This window comes from Limulus polyphemus, unplaced genomic scaffold (genome assembly GCF_000517525.1).
Source record: "Limulus polyphemus unplaced genomic scaffold, Limulus_polyphemus-2.1.2 Scaffold16, whole genome shotgun sequence".
In the NCBI taxonomy this organism is placed as follows: Eukaryota; Metazoa; Arthropoda; class Merostomata; order Xiphosura; family Limulidae; genus Limulus; species Limulus polyphemus.
This window is the reverse complement of record NW_013665626.1, coordinates 1,822,061-1,841,394: the sequence shown is the minus strand read 5'-3', so window position 1 is coordinate 1,841,394 and position 19,334 is coordinate 1,822,061. Positions and strand designations below refer to the sequence as shown.

The 19,334-nt window shown below is 32.8% G+C and overlaps 1 protein-coding gene across 1 annotated transcript in view; it reads right to left on the bottom strand.

The window, feature by feature from the left end:
* LOC106457482 (FH1/FH2 domain-containing protein 3-like) overlaps positions 1 to 19,334 on the bottom strand; it is a 115,645-nt gene that overhangs the window by 51,830 nt on the left and 44,481 nt on the right. The window contains exon 3 of the mRNA XM_013916905.2: positions 4,371 to 4,429. Within this exon, the coding sequence (XP_013772359.1) occupies positions 4,371 to 4,429 (59 nt within the window). The remainder of the gene's footprint in view (positions 1 to 4,370; positions 4,430 to 19,334) is intronic.

The following is a 19,334-nucleotide window of genomic DNA, read 5'->3' as shown; positions in this document are numbered from 1 at the left end:
TTAAACGATTTCTTACTGTTCTGGTTGACAGATTACGACCAGGTAACCACTGCCTTTTAAGACGGGTGCTTGTTGCAGACCGAAAGGAGACGCAAAGCTTCAGCTATTTCAACAGAAATTTGAGATCGTACTCAAAAGATTTGTACAGGATAGTATGAGCTGGGTTTTTTATTTCTTGAATATGTATAATACAAATAATCATTAAAGTAGATAATGTAAGACTGTGAGATATAGCACTAGAAACATTCTCTCTGACTTAACAGTACGATATCATCGTGATTCTTGCTCCAGTCTCGCCGGAGAAATTCTGTAAAATTCATTTAGAGGCCGACCAACAGCTAAAGAAAAAACCCTCAATATAATTTTCTTTGTGTTATTAGTTGGTTTCAATAAAAATTCTTGCTCTTATTGTACACGTTTCAGTTCAAGACTTCCTTTGTTGTCACTATTAATTTTCTCTTTGTAAAACAGTTCCAGAATCTGCTGTGTAATCTAGCTACTCATAGCTTGCCTGTATGACATCAATAACCTGAATACCACAGAACTATTAATATAGTATTTATTTTTAATGTCTAATATCAAACTAATACTTGAATATATTAATTAGTTTGACTTTTAATCTTCTCAATAATTTTAATCAGTATTGGAAATGTAAATTAATTTTATATTTAATCCCTTGTACTTCTAATTCTGAAGCCCCCAGTGGCGCAGCGGTATGTCTGCGGACTTACGATGCTAGAATCCGGGTTTCGATACCCGTAGTGGGCAGAGCACAGATAGCCCATTGTGTAGCTTTGTGCTACAAACAAACTGATTCTGAGTTTAAACTATACAGATAAAACATTAATTTAAATCCACATAGTATTATAAAAACAATTTCAATTAAATTTTAATGTTTAAAAAAACCCAAAGAAATAAAAAAATCTGCCCATCTTCATTGAATAAACGAATAGGCTACCATTCTAAACAAAATGAACTATATATTCTACAATACCGGACAAAATTCTAAATATATCACAGATTACTACCAGTAAAAGTTTAAAATATACAAGTAATTGTTACGGACCAAATGCTGATGTTAATCATTTGTCACGTTATAGTAACTAATTAGAGTTATGTTTAAGCTTATTACTCATTATAGTCTAAAGTGTTACTTAAAAAGTCAGAATTAACACAGTGGTATTATCATTACCATCAGACATACCCGTTCAATGGCTGGTAATTCAGCAATACAGGGGAGGTATCAAAAGTGAACACGACGAAAATGATACACAAAAAATTCATTTTTGAATGTTTACTTTCTTCTTTAATATTTCACTCTAAATGTTCATTATAATAATTCGTGCACTTATCAGTTAGGCATTTGTTGTTTGCCTTCCTCCTATGAGGTAATCTAAAATTCCCTGCGTCGGGTTCATTGCCTTGACCGATTTTGGTTGTGCTCTGACCAATACTGTTAAGTCCTGAGAGGGGAGCTCTTGACTAACCCCAAAAGGTAATTCAAAAATCTAAGCCCTTTAGGACACACCCTGGATAGGTTTACTGTTGTGGTCGATTTTGGTGACACTCGGGCCAAAACTGTGAAAGGAGATACCGAGCGGACAGAGAGACAAAATAGCATGCATTATAATAAGATTATTCATATTATTTTAAAGTTATGGAGAGCAACTTACAAAACATTACAGTCCAAAACAAAACCGAGAATTCTAATAGTTTTAAACCTTTCTGTAAGCTACATGTATCATAACATTTGATGTGAAAACCTTGTCATAAACTTTTGAAATTATCTACTTCTTTACGCATACGATATGGTATTTTTTTAGAAATTCCAACATGACGGGTATGTATAATAACTGATCTATATACCTTGAATCAGTATTTGCACATTATCAAATTACAACTTGCGCGTTCTGAAGTGTAACTGTGAGCACTAAAAAACTCTGCTATTAGTTAATATTTTCTTTACCAAAAACATATATACTTGCATCATTCATAAATAAATCCTTCAACCATAGAAGACGTGACCAATAAACGGGTGTTTAACTCTTTAGTGCCTAAGATTGACGTCACCGCTCCTTTAGGAACTATTCTAAACCGTTGAATTGGCTGAACCTTGTGGAATCAACGGGATATTGCTGTTGTTGTTTTTGGTTTTTTTTTCTGAACAACTTCTATCTCCAGTCGAGGCTGCAGCTTGTCTGTTGCTAGGGTGACTCGACCTGACAGTACTCAGCAGCGTGTACTGCATCCCTAATAAGATGCACCTGTGCGTGAAAGTGAGGGTGGGGTTTTTCTTTGAATTTTATATCTTGACCAGTTTTTGTGAAAGAGGCTGCTACTAGTATAATTTGATTGCTTCACGTTACTATAAATTATGTCGTTCAAACTAGTATAACATGAGCTTTCTTTTTCTTTAGGCATGACTGAAAGGACGACGGTATTTGTTCGTTGCATTTAAAAACATTCAAAACATGTGTACTTTATATTTTCCCGAGTAAGATTCTACATGGACACTAAACACATTTTCAACAAATTGTGCGAGTTATAACTACCCAACTTACTGAAAGTTTTTTAAAGTGTTACTAAGTCTGAATAAAGCAGCATTCGAAGTTAGCACAGTCTGCGTTGAGTTTTATAACTGAGATAATTTAAGATTTTTATAAATAATCATAAGAATAGTCCTTAAGACAACAATTAGATCAGCTGTGACTCATGTAGTCGAGAAGTAATATAAGACCGACCGTGAAAATTGTTTAAATCGAATACATACAATTGTTATTAAGGTTGCGAATTTTTGCTTTCATACAAAGATGTGTTTCGTGAAAAGACTTTTTGTAGCTTTTTTAAGTGTGTATTATTTGAGTTTAATGGTAGTCGTCGATATTTATATAATGTTTGGAATTTTCTTAAAAGCTTAGCATTTGCATTTGAACAATGAAATAGGAGTAAGCACAAGTGGGGACAAGCTGGGTATGGGCCTTTCAATAACGATACATGCGGAATCGTTCATTTTGATATGTCAAATTTTAATTCCTGCGCACAGACCTCCAAAGAGGTAATATATATGATTTTTCTTTACTTTTTAACAACTGTTCTTATGGCAATTTCGTTATTCCGTGTGCATTAAACCACTATTTCGTCAGGTTTGCACTTTTGAGGAGTTAAAATTATACGTATGCTTTTATATTTAATACCTCCTCTTTGTTTTTGTTGATATACAAGCATTGCAGTTAATTTATTTCACAAGCCCGTTTCAGTTCCTTAACTTATGGTAACCTTATGTCAAAATACCTAAATAAGACAAAGCAGTAGTTCTTAGGTTTTACACAACACTAAATTAAATTACTCAAAACACAATTTCACGTCATTCGTCTTCATTACTCTAAAGATTAGGGCTTTCCTTGATCTAATATGAAGAGGATTACTAAAGTCATAACTGTATGTGTTTTATTAGGCTCTTGCATGGTGTTATATGCTTGTCCATTAATATTACGTTTCGATCAGAGCAAGCTATGAACTTATAGCGAAACTAGAAATATATTTTACCGGGAAAACTAATCTAAACGAGGAAAACGTATGTCTCAATGATTGCTGCCAAATAAGTATGTCATAAAATCACTAAGTCATTAGGCAAACATAATCTCAAGAGGTAAACATTTGTTATCACTCAAAAAAAGATTTATGCCAGGCAAGAAATCAGATTTTTCATTAAAAAAAAACACACCAAAAAACGACAACTAAATGTATCAGCGTTTACTCTTATATTCAAACTTTTTATATTGTTGATTTTACAAAATCAGCGGCGATATTATTTGATTTATATATGATTTTGCCCCCCCCCCCCAGTGGCACAGCGGTATGTCTGCGGACTTACAACGCTAGAAACCAGGTTTCGATACCCGTGGTTGGCAGAGCACATATAGCCCATTGTGTAGCTTTGTGCTTAACTTAAAACAAAAAAAATCATATATAATTTTAAAGAAAAATATAAAAGAAGACTGTTCAGTTGTTTTCTGCCACTAGGGTGCACTTGGTGGTTTGGTATTGTTATTTCTATTGTAACGTATATTCAAATCGGGAGTATTAAGAATTTTTTATAGTTATTTAAGATGTCGTTTTCGCAACTAACAAACAGGTATATTGATTTAATTCCAACTTAAGTCAAAGATTGATCATTCTTCTTAACTACTCAAAACTTTGTAGGTATCCACGATAATTATATTTCATATACATTGTTTCTATAAGAATTTTAAGTAATAATGACTCTATAAGAAGTAAGTGGATAGCCACTTCAATTAAAAAAACTAATAGAATTTGATAATGATAAACGAAATATAAAAGCTTTGTCTAGAATAATATTCTTGACTTACCTATTATAGCGTGAACACGAACCGACAACTGAGTTCGCAGTATGATAGCATTCTTTCGACTGAAAAAATAATAAGAAGAAGAATTTAGTGTTTACGTACATTAAAAATTATACATGTTAAATAAATAAACACCAATAGAATAATGTAAACATTTGAAAAATAAGATAATTGTGTGTTTAGAGCTGTTAATTTCTTTGTATGATATTTTTATTTAGGTACTTTCAAATGAAATATTTAAAGAGATAAGATCAATTATATACAGTAACGTGTGATATTTAAACCATATATTGTAATTATAATAAAAGAAATATAAAAAGTAATAATTATTTTCACAAATAATTTCCAAACCGATATTATATTACTTTCTTCTATAATATCTCACCCTAAATGTGCATTATTATAATTCGTCCACTTATCAATTAGTATGTGCTGTGAAAAACTTCAAACATCGTTCTTGGACGTCCAACAAATTCCAGATAAGAGCTTTAAAAATGTGTTTCCAAAATTATTAGACACCCAGTATATTCAACCTTGTTTGAATGAGAAATTAAAATACTTCGCTGTAAAATAAAGTCATAAATAGAGGGCGATATCTAAAAGACTCCATTATGACATTCGACATATTCACCATAACACAATATATATATATGACCTGTGGTATGCCGGAAATTATTTTGAAAATAAAATAGTTGGACTTTTATGCCACAGGTATGTTTATATTTAATCTCCGTCCGATCATCTAACTGAAAGCAAGGCATAAAAGGAACTTCACATATAAGCCTTGACACTCATGTTATATTCCCAGTGTTCACTGGTGGCTAAATATTTTTTGATGCTCTAAATATAGTTTGATGTTTTGGTTTTCAGTAGAAATTGCAGCTCGTCAAGATGCTTACCAAGCTAATTTACTTTCCACCCACTCAGTTACTAGGAGCCAGTTCTACCGGAAGCGTCACGTAGTGTATTTGCATGCATGTAAATAGAAGCAAATACAACTATACTTAGCATGTGGATTTCGAAAAACAGTAATATCTGAAGTAAATGCCAACATAAACATAGAATGGACTTGTTCAAAATTTTCCAGTTTCGTGATACGAACTGGGATTAAAGAGACCTGTTGCTGGTATGGAAGTAATAACCAAGAAGTTTCAGACGTAATTATACTAACAAGCATTTTTCTACGTCAATTCATGGAAAGTTGAAGATAATTGATGTAGAAATTAGAGAGTAAACATTCTACCACTCCCATGAAAGATCGAGGTTAATCTTTGTGTTCGTGTAAAAGATAATTTCTAAATGTCTTTATTTTGTTATCATACAGTGTTCATAATCAAGTCATAACCGGACTGAAGACATCTTTCTATAGCTTTGTAGCATTGAGTTAAGGCTAAGAAATAAAAATAAACGGAAATCAACTCCTAATACTTTAACCACTCCAGCTTTGTCTGACCGTGAAATGAATAACTTTAATAATGTGTACTTAGAATCATATATCCAAACAAACACACGAAGTATGTAAGGTCAAATTCTAATCTCCCGTCCTCGTTTTATTTGTTCTCGTTAATTACTACTTTCTGGAAACTGATTCTCATACGTATATTAGAAAGCTACGGTTAACATTTTGAATAATTTCATGTAGCTTGACTATAATTACGTTACACTAAGTTAAGAAACATGTTTGTGTGAAAGCAGATTATATAACATGACAGCATCAGCGATATATATATAAGAAGCTGGTTGCTCACGTTATTTTCTAAAAATATATAAATGCTGAAGAGATTTTTCATGATTCGCAGTAAGAATTAATTCACATCTTTTTTCAAGGAAATGCTTAACACTGTTCTGATTGTAATGAAAACTTAAAATCGAATGCAAACTTTGTCCATCTCAAAAGGAATAGATATTAATAATGTAATTTTCATAATTTGTCGGGCCAGGTGGTTATGGCGCTTGACTCGCAATCTGAGTGTTGCGGGTTCGAATTCCCATCCCACCAAACATGCTCGCCCTTTCAGCCATGGGGGCGTTATAATGTGACGATCAATCTCACCATTTGTTGGTAAAAGAGTAGCTGCTTTCCCCCTAGTCTTTCACTGCTAAATTAAAGATGGCTAGCGCAGATAACCCTCGTGTAGTTTTGCGCGCAATTCAAAACAAACCATTATTTGTTGACATATTCAATAACATTCAGTATGTTAGCAAATGTTTATGGTCATGAATATTGTGGAACGAAATTTTGTGCAGTTTAATCATTTTTCTCGTATTAATGAATTTTGAAACCAAACTAATGAAAAGAAACATGAACGCTCATCACGGGCATGATGTCATACTTCTACCAAAAGCAGTTTAGACTGTTAATTTAACTTAAATGGGAGAATAAGTAAAATGTTTTTGTTCCAGTTGGTTATGAGATCCAGTCCATAATGCATATTGTAAAATTAAAAAAAATCAAGATTTACCTATAGCGACACTACTAGATATCGGTAATGGTAATGCGATATTTAATTCATTATTGTTTTATTGTGCTGATTTAATCGCCTATTAATAATTAATGTAATCAATAGTTTGTAAGATGTTTACTTATATATATATATATACAGTCATGTTTCTCTAATCTTTAGTTTTTATAGTCAGATAAGTAAATATATTGTGCCTTCACAAGAGCTTCTGCAAACAATATACTTTACTTCGCTGTATGCGTAAAATTTTAATATTAATATATTTCTCCGGATACAAGTGCTAAAACTGCATTTTAAGATAAAACTATTAAGTCATTTACATTGTACATATTCAAGCATTTAGCACTAGTGCAGCACCAAAAAACTGTAAGTTGTAATTCAGCAAGGACGCAAGAATGATTTTTTATTTAATATTCATACATTCTGAGCTTCATACTATAAAAAGAAATAAAAAAAATCACACTAGTTCTGACAAACGTATTTGATTGAGCTGCCCAGTATTTTTGTGGTGAGCTCTCTTTCTGGTTTTCGTTTATTTTGTATTTGTTTTTACAAATTCAGGAGATTTATTCTCCTTAATAAGCCTTTCTAGCGAGTACAACTCTGGTTCAAATGCGCTTCATAATGATAAAAATGTTCACACACTATTTACTCTCATTAAGATCGGTTAGGTCTTTGACATGATGGGCGGAGTGAATTAATCATCGTCAGTCCACATTCGACCGTCATAAATCAAATTTTTTCGGTCAATGCTGTAGGATGAATAGTTTCATTACTATATTAAAATTAATTGTAGTTTTTAATTAGATATTTTTAAGTGTGCTATCTAGGAACGGAAACTATATAATAATAAACAGTAAAAAAAGATGTAAAAAGAACAAAAGATTTAATACCTATCATTCAACTTTTGTGAATCTATAAGTAACCCTAGAAAGGTATTTCTTACCATGTCTTAACCTCAATATCAGGACTCGCCGGCAGACGATGAAAGCTCTAATACTATCTTTCAATGATGAACTAGTATTAGAGATTTCGAACAATGCAACTTATGCGTTCATCGGTTCACCTCTTGTAGATAGATCGTTATTTAAAATTGAGTTCTTCTCCCGTTTTTGTCAAAGTTATGGTGGAAGTACATTACCTCCTACAAAGTAATTTATCTATCAAAGAGATGTTTTCAGACAACATACATTGAGAGAATCTCTGAAAGTCACGGTTTCTCTAGTCTCAGGTGCAAAGGTTGGAAGATGTGATGTTTACAGGAGATGCAAACGTTTTGGGTGCTATTACGATGGAGTTTCTATTGAAGTTAAAGCAATCAAAAAAGAGGTTGTTCAAAACCTATATAAACCAATAAAAGGAAGACAAGAAAACTATGAAGCAGCATAGATAGTAAGATACTTTTTTTCTTGTCATTGTAGCTGCTTTCATTGTTTTAAATAGTTCAGTGATCGACAGACTTAAATATGATTGAACAGACCTCAACCAACGAAATTCATAAGAAACAAACGAAGAACATTTATTGTTCTTTCTACTATGTGCATAGTGTCCAAGATGTCATGAATATGTTGAAAACCATTATTGCAAATCTAGGTCAAAACGGAATAACCTTGGCAAAAATAGTATTGTTTTGGGAAGGCTTTTCATAAAAACCAAAACAACATTTTGGGAGTTTCATTGCGTTTTCTCGAAGCAAGAGGAAAGAACCTCAAATTTATGTAGAATTTTATATGAGAAACTGGTTTAACGGATTTGTTCTTGTTCAACGTCGTTACCAAAACATGGCCAAATCTATACGATCGAGTTATAATTTTAGAGCTAATACATCGTGTATGCAGTTTGAAGACCGCTTATCATAAAGAAAGATAGGTATATGTCAGGAGAGAAGGCTATATGGTGTCGATATATATATATATACGCATAGACGCAGTAACAATGTATATTTTATGAATTGCTTCATTTGTAGTCTATAAATGCCACATTTTCTCTTGTGATCACACCCCTTTAACCCCATAGGATGCTCGTTTGGCATGGCTTTATGGTTAGGGCGCTTGACTCCCAATCTTCGGCTCGGCGCCCGAACGTACTCGCAATTTCAGCTGTGGGGAGTTATAATGTAGCAGCCGATATCGCAGTATACGTTGGTGTGGAGTAGCATGAGAGCTACCAGCCAGCTGCCTTCCTTTTGATCAGAAATTTAAGATTAGGCAGCAGGTATCCTTAGTAGTTTTGCCATAAACAAAATCATTCAGCCCACCCAGGTAGCTTTTGCTTCCTCCGCCTGTGCATACCCATATAAATAGTACAATAGAACCTAAGATTTTAAAAAAAGAAATCTAATTACATTAGACCATTAAGGGGACTGGAACGCTAACTTCAGATCAGGTTGTCGTAAATTGTTTTATTTGAATTTTATATTTATAACTCTCTTTCATCAGAAGTAACTATCTTCCCACAAATGTTTGCAGAAAGTGAAGAGTAGTTTAGACGTGCGACGTTGTTGGCTGAAGCACTCGCATACGCTGTTAATTATATTTTATGTCCCTCCCCTTTATTTATGTAAGGCTAGCGAATAGAAGTTAAATCTTACGGATGATCTATCCTTACCACTAGGTGGGTCCTACTTGTTCAGGTACTTCTTTTATTAAAGGACATTTTTAACTTTCTGACACTGCAACTTGTATTGTTATTTTATTTGTTTTTCTGTGACATTTTTTTTTGGGGGGGGTTAATATCTAAATATTGTTTTCAAATATAAATGTTACGAGGATGTGTTTACCCTTTCTTTTTTTTAGTTACTGAAATAGAGCAGCCATAGATAAATCTCTTCAATATTTCTCATCTTCTGTGAAATTTTTACTGTTTATTTTATGCATAAATAAATATATTTTGTTTCGAAAAAAAAAAATCTGTTTTTAATAAGACACCACACGCTGAAGTTACATTGCAAAGACAAGTGTTATATCTAACAACTATATGTTTCTCTATTCGGAAGGACCCGATGTGAAGAAAATATTTAAAAAAAAACTTTCTATGAACCTTTAGTTTATGTGACAGAATTTTCTGATTTTTGCATGATTTTAGTTTGAAAGCTGGTTCATGCTAGTTGAATGATAGCGCTTTGTGAGAAGACAGACTTGCATCACCACGATATCGATTCCTGGTGAAACAGCTTGGGATGTATCATCTGTTCCACAAGTGTTTTTAATTAAAAGCTCACTTGTTTCAAGTCAAAAACATGTTGAATCTTAACTGTGTACGGAAGTAGTTTATGAAAACAATAAAGCACCTAAAGGAATATAGGCTACTAGTAGTGTAAAAACCAAATAAGCAAGATATACCAGGGATGTAGATTACAGTATTTATAGAGTAAAGATAGATTATACTTTCTACCAGTTTGACGTTTCCCTCCGTGGTGCGTGTTATATAGATGCTGGTACCCTGGTTCAATAACCCACCTATAAAAATCGCCTGTAGGTAGGTCATAAGTTTTGTTTAGTTTACGTTTTCCGTTCTTTTAAGCTTCCTTGATTATTTTTGTATGCTAACAATAATAAGGTATAAATATATTTGTTCTTATTTTTTTGAACGCTTATCAATACTTTCTATTAGAAAAAATGAAATATATGACCATACACTACGTACACGCTGAACTGTATACACTTTAAAAACTAAGACGAACAGTTGTGGTGTGTCGCAATTATGGTAATCTTTATAGTAATTTAGAGTAATTATATTTATAGTCCTAATTGTGGAGATCGTCCTAGACACCATATCGGAATGTTGGTCAGTGTCTTTGTCCTCATTACACGTTCGCTCCTGATAAAGAAGAGTTGATCCTTTGAAAGTATTTGAGGCAAGTGTATTTACAACATGAGCATGTACTTATATTATATATAATTACGAACATTTCAACCGACGTGCTATTATGATAACAATCGCTATAGAAATGCATTTCGATGTGGTCTAATGTTGAGTAATTTCATATCATTGAAACATACAAGTATTTACCGAACATTCAATTTGCCAATTACAAACCCATCCACTAAATCATACTTAGTATGAATCATAACTAGATATTTAAACGTGCTTGAATTCTTTATTATTAATTTATCTAATATAATACAAAATATAATAAACAACTCTGTAATTGACGACATAACAAAACATTTTTACGTTGAACTGAATAATCTTTGTTGTGATAATATACTGTACATTATTCTACATATATGCACATGTAGGTGGAGATTTCAAACTTTTTTCTTAGGGGGGAGGCTTTAATTATATGTACTGAATGGTTTCTTAGCTAACTTTAGTATTGGAAGTGTCACTTTCTCACTTAGTCGGTAAACATAATAAACAGTAAAAGCCAGTACGTAACACATGCACGTGTCACATTCCTTCCAACACAGTCATATATTTCTTAACTAATACTTCATGCTGGTAGCAATCTCACACCAAATATGATGTAGAAAGCTTTCCACTGTTGATTAGATAATATGATACCCATATGGTTATGACATATTCTATACAATTTGATAAATGTCTCGCTTCAGCTAGATGCCTTATGTGAACTACTAAGATTTGGTGTCAGCATGTTCGCATCTAGTTGTGAGTGTTAATATTCTCCATTGAAAATCAAAATGTGTAATTATTTCGCAGTATCGTGGCATCAAAGAACTGCGTGACTTATATTGTGTTACTTCTTATCCGTGCCTGAGTAAATATATATGAATTTAATCCTATCTATCTAAAGAATTTTTAATATGATCGGAACCCCACGTTTTATGTAACCTAAGTCCTATGATTAACTGTAACGAATCGATGTCAGCCATTAAGTATCATTTACAACTCTCTTTTAATTTAATGTTTTTTTTCTTTTTTTTATTCATTTATATTAAGGGTTATACATGTCTGCTTTTTGTGAAATTTTGTTTTGTTCACGTACAGGATATGTACACACACACACACACACACACACACACACACATATATATATATATGAGCTCTAAAATTACACTCATATGACATATACGAAGTATGAAGCTTCTGATTCACCAGTTCCTGTGAATGACAGTAAAAATAATAATACAAGTAGAAATAAATAACTAATATGTGTTAAAATTAAAAACAAAATAATGTTGTGTTATTAATTCATGCCTAAAAATTTGATCTGCAAATTAATTAAATAAAATTGATAATATTTACAATTCACTTGCTTAATTTGGTTTACACCATAACAGTCGTTATTCATGGTATGTATATAAAAATATATAGTGCTTAGACCATTATTATATCTGTTGTATCTCAGCCGGCCTGATGAGCCCTGGTATTAAGCAAAAGGCCTTGTCGGCATTGAATGTGGCAGATATGGTGTTGTTTACATATTATAGCATATTCTCCTTTACTTTCCCATTAGATGTTTTAGAATTAAGAGTGCTAAAACATTTATCCTTCGCCTATTTAAAATAATCATTTGGACTAACGCATTCAAGAAAGGTAACTTTAATTTTTTATTGGTATCATCACTTCAAAACAGACTCATTGTTTTGTAATAGCTATATATTTTTGACTGTCCTAATTTTGACATCAAGGTGAAGTGATCCTCATAACAGATCTGAAAGTAGGTTTTAGATAAATCAAAGTTAGACTGAGTGTGATAAGGAACAGGATGTAGAAGGAAAAAATGTGTACCATTAATAATCTATTAGTCATTCAAAGTTTGTTTTATTTAAACCTAAACAGAACTTAATCAAAGACAAGATTGTAAGACATATTCGACAGACGATCATGACTTTCACTAAGTTATCACCCTAAGTTTGTGAGGTTATTAAAGATAATTAGCAAATCGACTATTATTAAGCACATGTGGGTGAGAGTACAGACTCAGCTCTTAGAAAGCCTTCATCCTTTTCAAGAATTAAGAACACTATACATATACATAACTAGTTATCCTTATCACCGAGTGATCTCCTTTTCGTTCGCGTTATGTCATATGTGTTTGACCTACACTATTTTATTTACTGTTTATGAATGTATTAGGGGATATGCGAGTTTAAATCATTTAGGTTATCGTAATGAAACCGAAACTTTTACACACAGGTCTTTGTTCGATATTACTTTCATAGTAATAATAAGGTCTGTAGCTTTATCTTTCATCTTTTAGTCCGAAACTAAAGCAGTATGACAGACAATTCTTGTATGACATATACATATGCATTTCTTTTTTATGATTATTTTTTCAATATTTCTTTCAATAAACACTAAACAAGTAACTGTACATCAAGGTATATTCACTACATATCACTACATCGTTTATCAATCCTATATTTGAGTTAAATTTTTTTATCTACTTTACAGACAAATCACAGGAATTCAAAAGTAATATGAGCTTACAAGTTTTCTGTAACGATTACCCCTAAAGGGTGTTTTCTTAAAATGTCTAACACAGTGCGTGTCCTTTCTTCTATTTTAAAAATAAACCGTGTGGTGCCTGCTGTAATATAGGACATGAGATGGAAGCAAGTTAGCGTAACCGTTTGCTCTGTAAGATGTGACGGAAATGGGGTTTCCTTCCTTGGCCTAACTTTCTGTTCTGTTGCTAATCCGAGCCTTTGTAGTAACAAGAGTTAAAGTGAAAACCTGTATGGGTTTTCAGATAAGATGCAACCTCGTTGCTTCTCGTTAATAGCTCAGATATCATGTGTATATACAAGTTTAGGTTATAGTTTTGTTCTTACATCATTGAATACCTTATTGAATTACAAAACAACTTAAAAAATATAGTTTTATAAATACAAAGGCTAGAGATGAAACTAGCTTTTTTAGATAACTGTGTGAGTTTGAAGTTTTTTTTTATAATTATGAAATTTATTTTAGAATTGTTTCTTCTTTGATTTTTATCGTGGAAAAGTATTGTGCTTTGTACTGGTTTTTTTTTTAAATCTAAAATATCATGCATAATATAGACCAAAGCATACTAATATAGCCTGAAACGTTGTCAGAAGAATGTAAGTTACATGCAGTTCATAGTGATTCTAATGAACTGATTAAAGTTATTTTTTTGTTTTTAATGGACATGAATGCTGTCATATAATAAATACTTAAAGGATTAAAACCAGGTATGGATGACTTGTACAAATTAAACTAACGCTGTGTAATAGTAACATAACAGTTTCTTTCATTGAGTAAACAGCGTACTTTCAAATAATTACTAATATTTCCTACTAGGCTTGACATGAAATAATCCCTTTACGCCAGATGATATTATATTGCAAAATGATTCATTCGACTATTAATGATTTAAAAGCAATCTTATTTATATTATCTCTGAATAAAAGAGATGCAGCAGAGACGCACATTCTAGAATTCACATAAAAGTACGTAATGTCAAAGGTTTTATGTTTTTTATTACTATTTATGCATGTGAATATTAAAATTTAATTTGTACTGATCACACTTGCAGACAACAGTGCCTTAACACTTTTAAACTGACGTGTTATTGCTTATTTTAGAAACTGATAACTAATGGAAAAGTTGAGAGGATGCATTAACCAGGTAAGATAGGAAGTTCCTCAAATGTTAAAGTCTACACCAAAATATATTTTCTACACATATATATCTATATATAGTTGACACTAAACTTTAAGGATAGATTAAATTGTTTGCCTTGTCATTGAAGAACGATAATTGTCTCGAGTTTGAATAGCAGTTCAAACTTCCTTCTTAATTATGTTGCGTACTGTTTATTGCCTGGGGCACGTGAACGATTTTTGCCACTAACCTTTATGTTCGAGGATTCTCACCTGTTACAAGACGCCGCATTTTGTTTACCACGGCTGGGAGAAAACTTGTTGCAGGTCTCTTTTTAGTTGGTCCTAGTTCCAAAATTTCATCCAAAATTCCTTAATTTTTCAATGTCATTAAGTACGAGGGACATCCTCGTCTTCGAAATTCTCATCCTCGATCTGAACACACCTATATGGTCTGAGTGCATGCGCTGTTACATACCCTTTCAAAAAGCTACAACATTTCGGTGGCATCACACTACCAAACAATGTAAAAATGTAGTTCTGATACATGACGTTCCACCGGGACTTTACATCGTCTGTGGTTGTTGCGTGACTTGCTCATTGGCATATTCAAAATGCTTTCGATACAAAGCATTCTATATGTGTATGTATGTTTATGTATGTACATAGGTTCGTATCACCTAGTTCTCTCTCGTTTGGTTCAAGTTATTTGTCTTTTAATACGTACTAGTTTCTATCGATTAGTACGTAAACAGAGCAAAACGTAATTATAAAGTAGTAACAATAAAAATATTATTTATGCCAAACAAGCACGGTATGAGCTGTTTTTGTGCACAAGCAATACCTACGTTCTTTAATAAATAAACCAAATAAACACTATTAAAATATTTATAACATTGTGAAATACTGGCATGACTGCTGTACACTAAAATTTTCACAATATTTGAATAAAAATATGCACATAAGATTGTTTATATCTGTTGTAAACCATTAAAAATGTATTTGTACCTGACTTTTTATCGGCTAATCAGATAAAAACATATAAATCGATAGCGAAATGAGCTGGTTGTCCAAAAGTTAAATCAGAAATTGGATCTATGTTGAGAAGATTACAATTTTCATGAGCTTTATGGTTGGTGCAGGTTTCCGATATAATGGGAAATTTAAGCTTTACAATCTGTAGAATGAGGTAAAGATGAACGATTTGACATTAATTATGTGACATGAAATTATTGCACTGTATGGCCATAACGTTAAGAAGGTGTGGCTACATCAGTATAAAGTATTAAGTCTTTGTTCTTGTTTAAGATTATTATTTATCAGGAACGTACCAATACTGTTATTTTAGACTATGAAACCATGCTGATAGTGTTCACATTTTAGAGACAATTTAAACTGATTAAATTTGGTAAATGGGTTGTGTATTTAAAATTTTCAAAATCAAAATTCAATAATCAATATCTCAGGTGCTCGACAGCTGGGCCATGGACAAGGTTACCAAATGTCTTACGTTTTTGGGTTTTTCAAGCACGTGAAAATCCAATATCATAGGCTTAACTAAGGTCCGTATGAATTAGTAAGGTACAGCTTACAACCTAAACACAGCTTGGTATGTCCTGGTGATTAGGAGCGCTCGACTCGCAAATTGTAGGTTGCGGGAGCGAAACCCGTCACCGAACATGCTCGTATTTTCAGCTATGTAGAAATTATAATATTACTGCCAATCCCACTATTCGCTGGTAAAGAGTTGGAGGTTGGGGGAGGGGGCGTTGAATAGCTGCCTTCCCTCTCGCTATCACTGGTTCCCCGGTTGGACAACGGTATGTTTACGAACTTGCAACGCTAAAATCCAGGGTACGACATAGCAGATAGCATGATGTGGCCTTACTCTAAAAGGTACAAACAAACTCTATCACCCCAAAACTAGTGCTCGTGCAGCTTTGCGCGAAATTCAACAATTAAATAAACCAATCACCATATACATTTCATATAATCTAGTTCTTTCTGTTGGGTTTAAAGTTGTATTTTGATACGCACTAGTTTTTATCGATTAATACATAATAAGAGTAATTATCAAATATCATCAGTGAAAATATTATTTATGTCAAAGAAACTGTGGTAATAAAAATCATCATACAACTAGTTGTCTAGTGAACTCAATAGATTGCCGAGTGGGCAGGGTTAAGATCGTCAACAAGGCACTCAATTCCGGAACTGCTCACAGACGGGGAATTCCCTGTAATATCAACTACGCACTTTCACCTTTAGTTTAAATTCGATATGGAAAACCACAAATGAAACATTGATTATATCAGTGTGAATGAATCATTGAAAATTTAATGGTCCAATACACCATGCTCTGTGGTTGACGTCTGTGTATTCTATAGTTTAGTGATTATTACCTCCCGTTTTAATGACAACGAGCGTGTATTATAACAATGAGATATAAAATATTTTTACTAATGATGTCAATCATTTGGCTGGTTATTGCAAACACTTTCAGAAATATATTGATATATTAATATCACAAGAAATTTAGGTGTTGTCGATAGTAAAGGAATTACGCTAAATTCTATTGTTTTCGAGATATTTCCATTTCTAAATGAGAATGTTTATTGCATAAGAAGTTAAAATACACCTAGAAGAATATGTATCGAAAACTATGAAGTATAAAATAACACAGAAACATTTCAGTCTTCGATGTGTTAAAATATTAGCGCTAAGAAAATTATAAGTACTCTAAAGTAATTTAAGTATATATATATATTATTACAGTGTTGCTTTTGTTTTAGAGCAAAGCCACATTAAGTTACCTGCTGTGGCCACCACGTGGAATCGAACCCCGGATTTTAGCGTTGCTAGTCTGTAAACTTAATTACCACTGTTCTACACGGGGACTTACGGTAATCCTTTTTCAAACAATCAAAACCCAGCTTTCGTGAGAAAGGCATTAAAAGGGAATAGTTATGAGGGTAATAATATTTGGTTTATATACAAATCCCAAGTCTAAAATATCCAATGTTTTTAGCTCATATTATGTAGTTTATTTTCTCACGATGACTTCGGAGTGAACTGTACCATAAAATCATTTGAAACAAATGTTTATATATTTTGCGAAACAATACTTATGTGAGATGTTCTTATACTTTGTAGTATACCGATTTACGTTAACAGGTCCTAAAAACCTTATTGTTAGTGAAATTAAAAAGTTTACGTAATAATACTGAATTCTTATATATGCAATTAATGTAAAAACTTAAACGTTTATGATTAATCTTCCTTTAAAACTGTTTATTGTCTAACTTATCACTTGAATTACTCTAGCTGTTAATTAGCAAGTTGTTGTTATTTTAGTGCAAAGCTACATATAGGCTATATGCGCTCTGTCCACAGGGGCTATTGAACTCCTAATTTAGTGTTGTAAGTCCATAAACTTATTGCTGACCCACCAGGGAACAGTGAATTAACAAAAAATGCATTTGCTGGATCTATCATTTTCTCTATAAAATGTATGTAAGTTTTTTATTGGTACGCTGCTTAGTTTTTGATCAATATTTGATATGATTAACATAGCTTCTTGTTGTTATTACGAGCTTTTAAAACACGTTACTTTTAACTGAATAACTTGCTGGACTAAGGGTCATTAACCGACAACTACCCCTTCTTTACAGTCTTTCTGGGTAAGGACAGTTGAATGTTATCGGTAGGTCGTGTATTCTCTACTATTATTCTTGCCACTCGACTCTGTTCGTTTTCATACGCTGTGGCCCAGTAGTGGTGGAATGATGAATAAAGACGCCGCCACTAGTTTAGAAAATAGAGCTATTCAAATAGGTTTAATCGGGAATAGTCCCATGACGATTCTCACTACTAGACCTTGTACATTTTTTTCCGGCCTCCACACTTACCGTCAGTTCTTGTGTCCAAAAGTTGCCAATCAAGTTACTGTAAACTTCGACGTCGGTTGTGTGATGGGTCCACTGAAGAGGAAACGAAGTAAAATCCTATGATTCGCTTTATCAATCAGCAAGTTAGCCATCCTGAACGTCACACAATATTTTGTCAATCAGCTGGTTAGCCATCCTGAAGGTCATACAACGTTTTATCAACCAGCTGGTTAGCCATCCTGAAGGTCGCAAACATTTTACAACTAGCTAATTAGCCATCCTGAAGGTCACACAACATTTTGTTAATCAGCTGGTTAGCTATCCTGTAGGTCACACAACATTTTGTCAATCAGGTGGTTAGACATCCTAATAATTACACAGCCGGATCTTTGTTGAAAGAATAAAGGGCTTGAATGTTCTTTGGAAATATTACTTTACGGTTTAAAACTGCTTTGATAATAATGCTTATCCACTGGCAGCTGTATCACATTACATGATAAATTAATTCCACATATTTAAACGGAAAACTGGAACATTCTTAGAATTTATCAACCAGACGTTCGTCAACTGTAAACCTGTGAAGTGCTGCACGTGCTCAGTAATAATTAGCAAGGCTTCTTTACTTCACGTATTCCTCACCACATACAGTCGTGTGTTAGTAGAATGACTCGTATTGTTACCCCAACTATAACATATATACCCAATAATCAATCAAGAAGCAATGTACTCGAAAGGATAAATTTAGAGACTAACATGATCAAATGTTTAGATATTCTTTAGCTACTGAATTCTTCTTTAAGAATATATTCGATATTTACGTAAAGGTACATAGTATAATCTTTTAATACTTCTTATTGTGTGCCATTATTTTCAAGAAGTTTTGAAATCTTTTGTGACCATAAGACTATTCATATCTCTTTTGTGGATAATCATAACACTCTTAAACCCGACTTTTTTTCAGATAGAAATACCTAATTCGATAGATCAGAAGCACATGACAGGCCGAGATTCCGAATTAGAATTAGAAATTGAATTTGGGTTGCACATACCTAAAGGAAGGACCCCAAAAATGTTTAAATATATTTT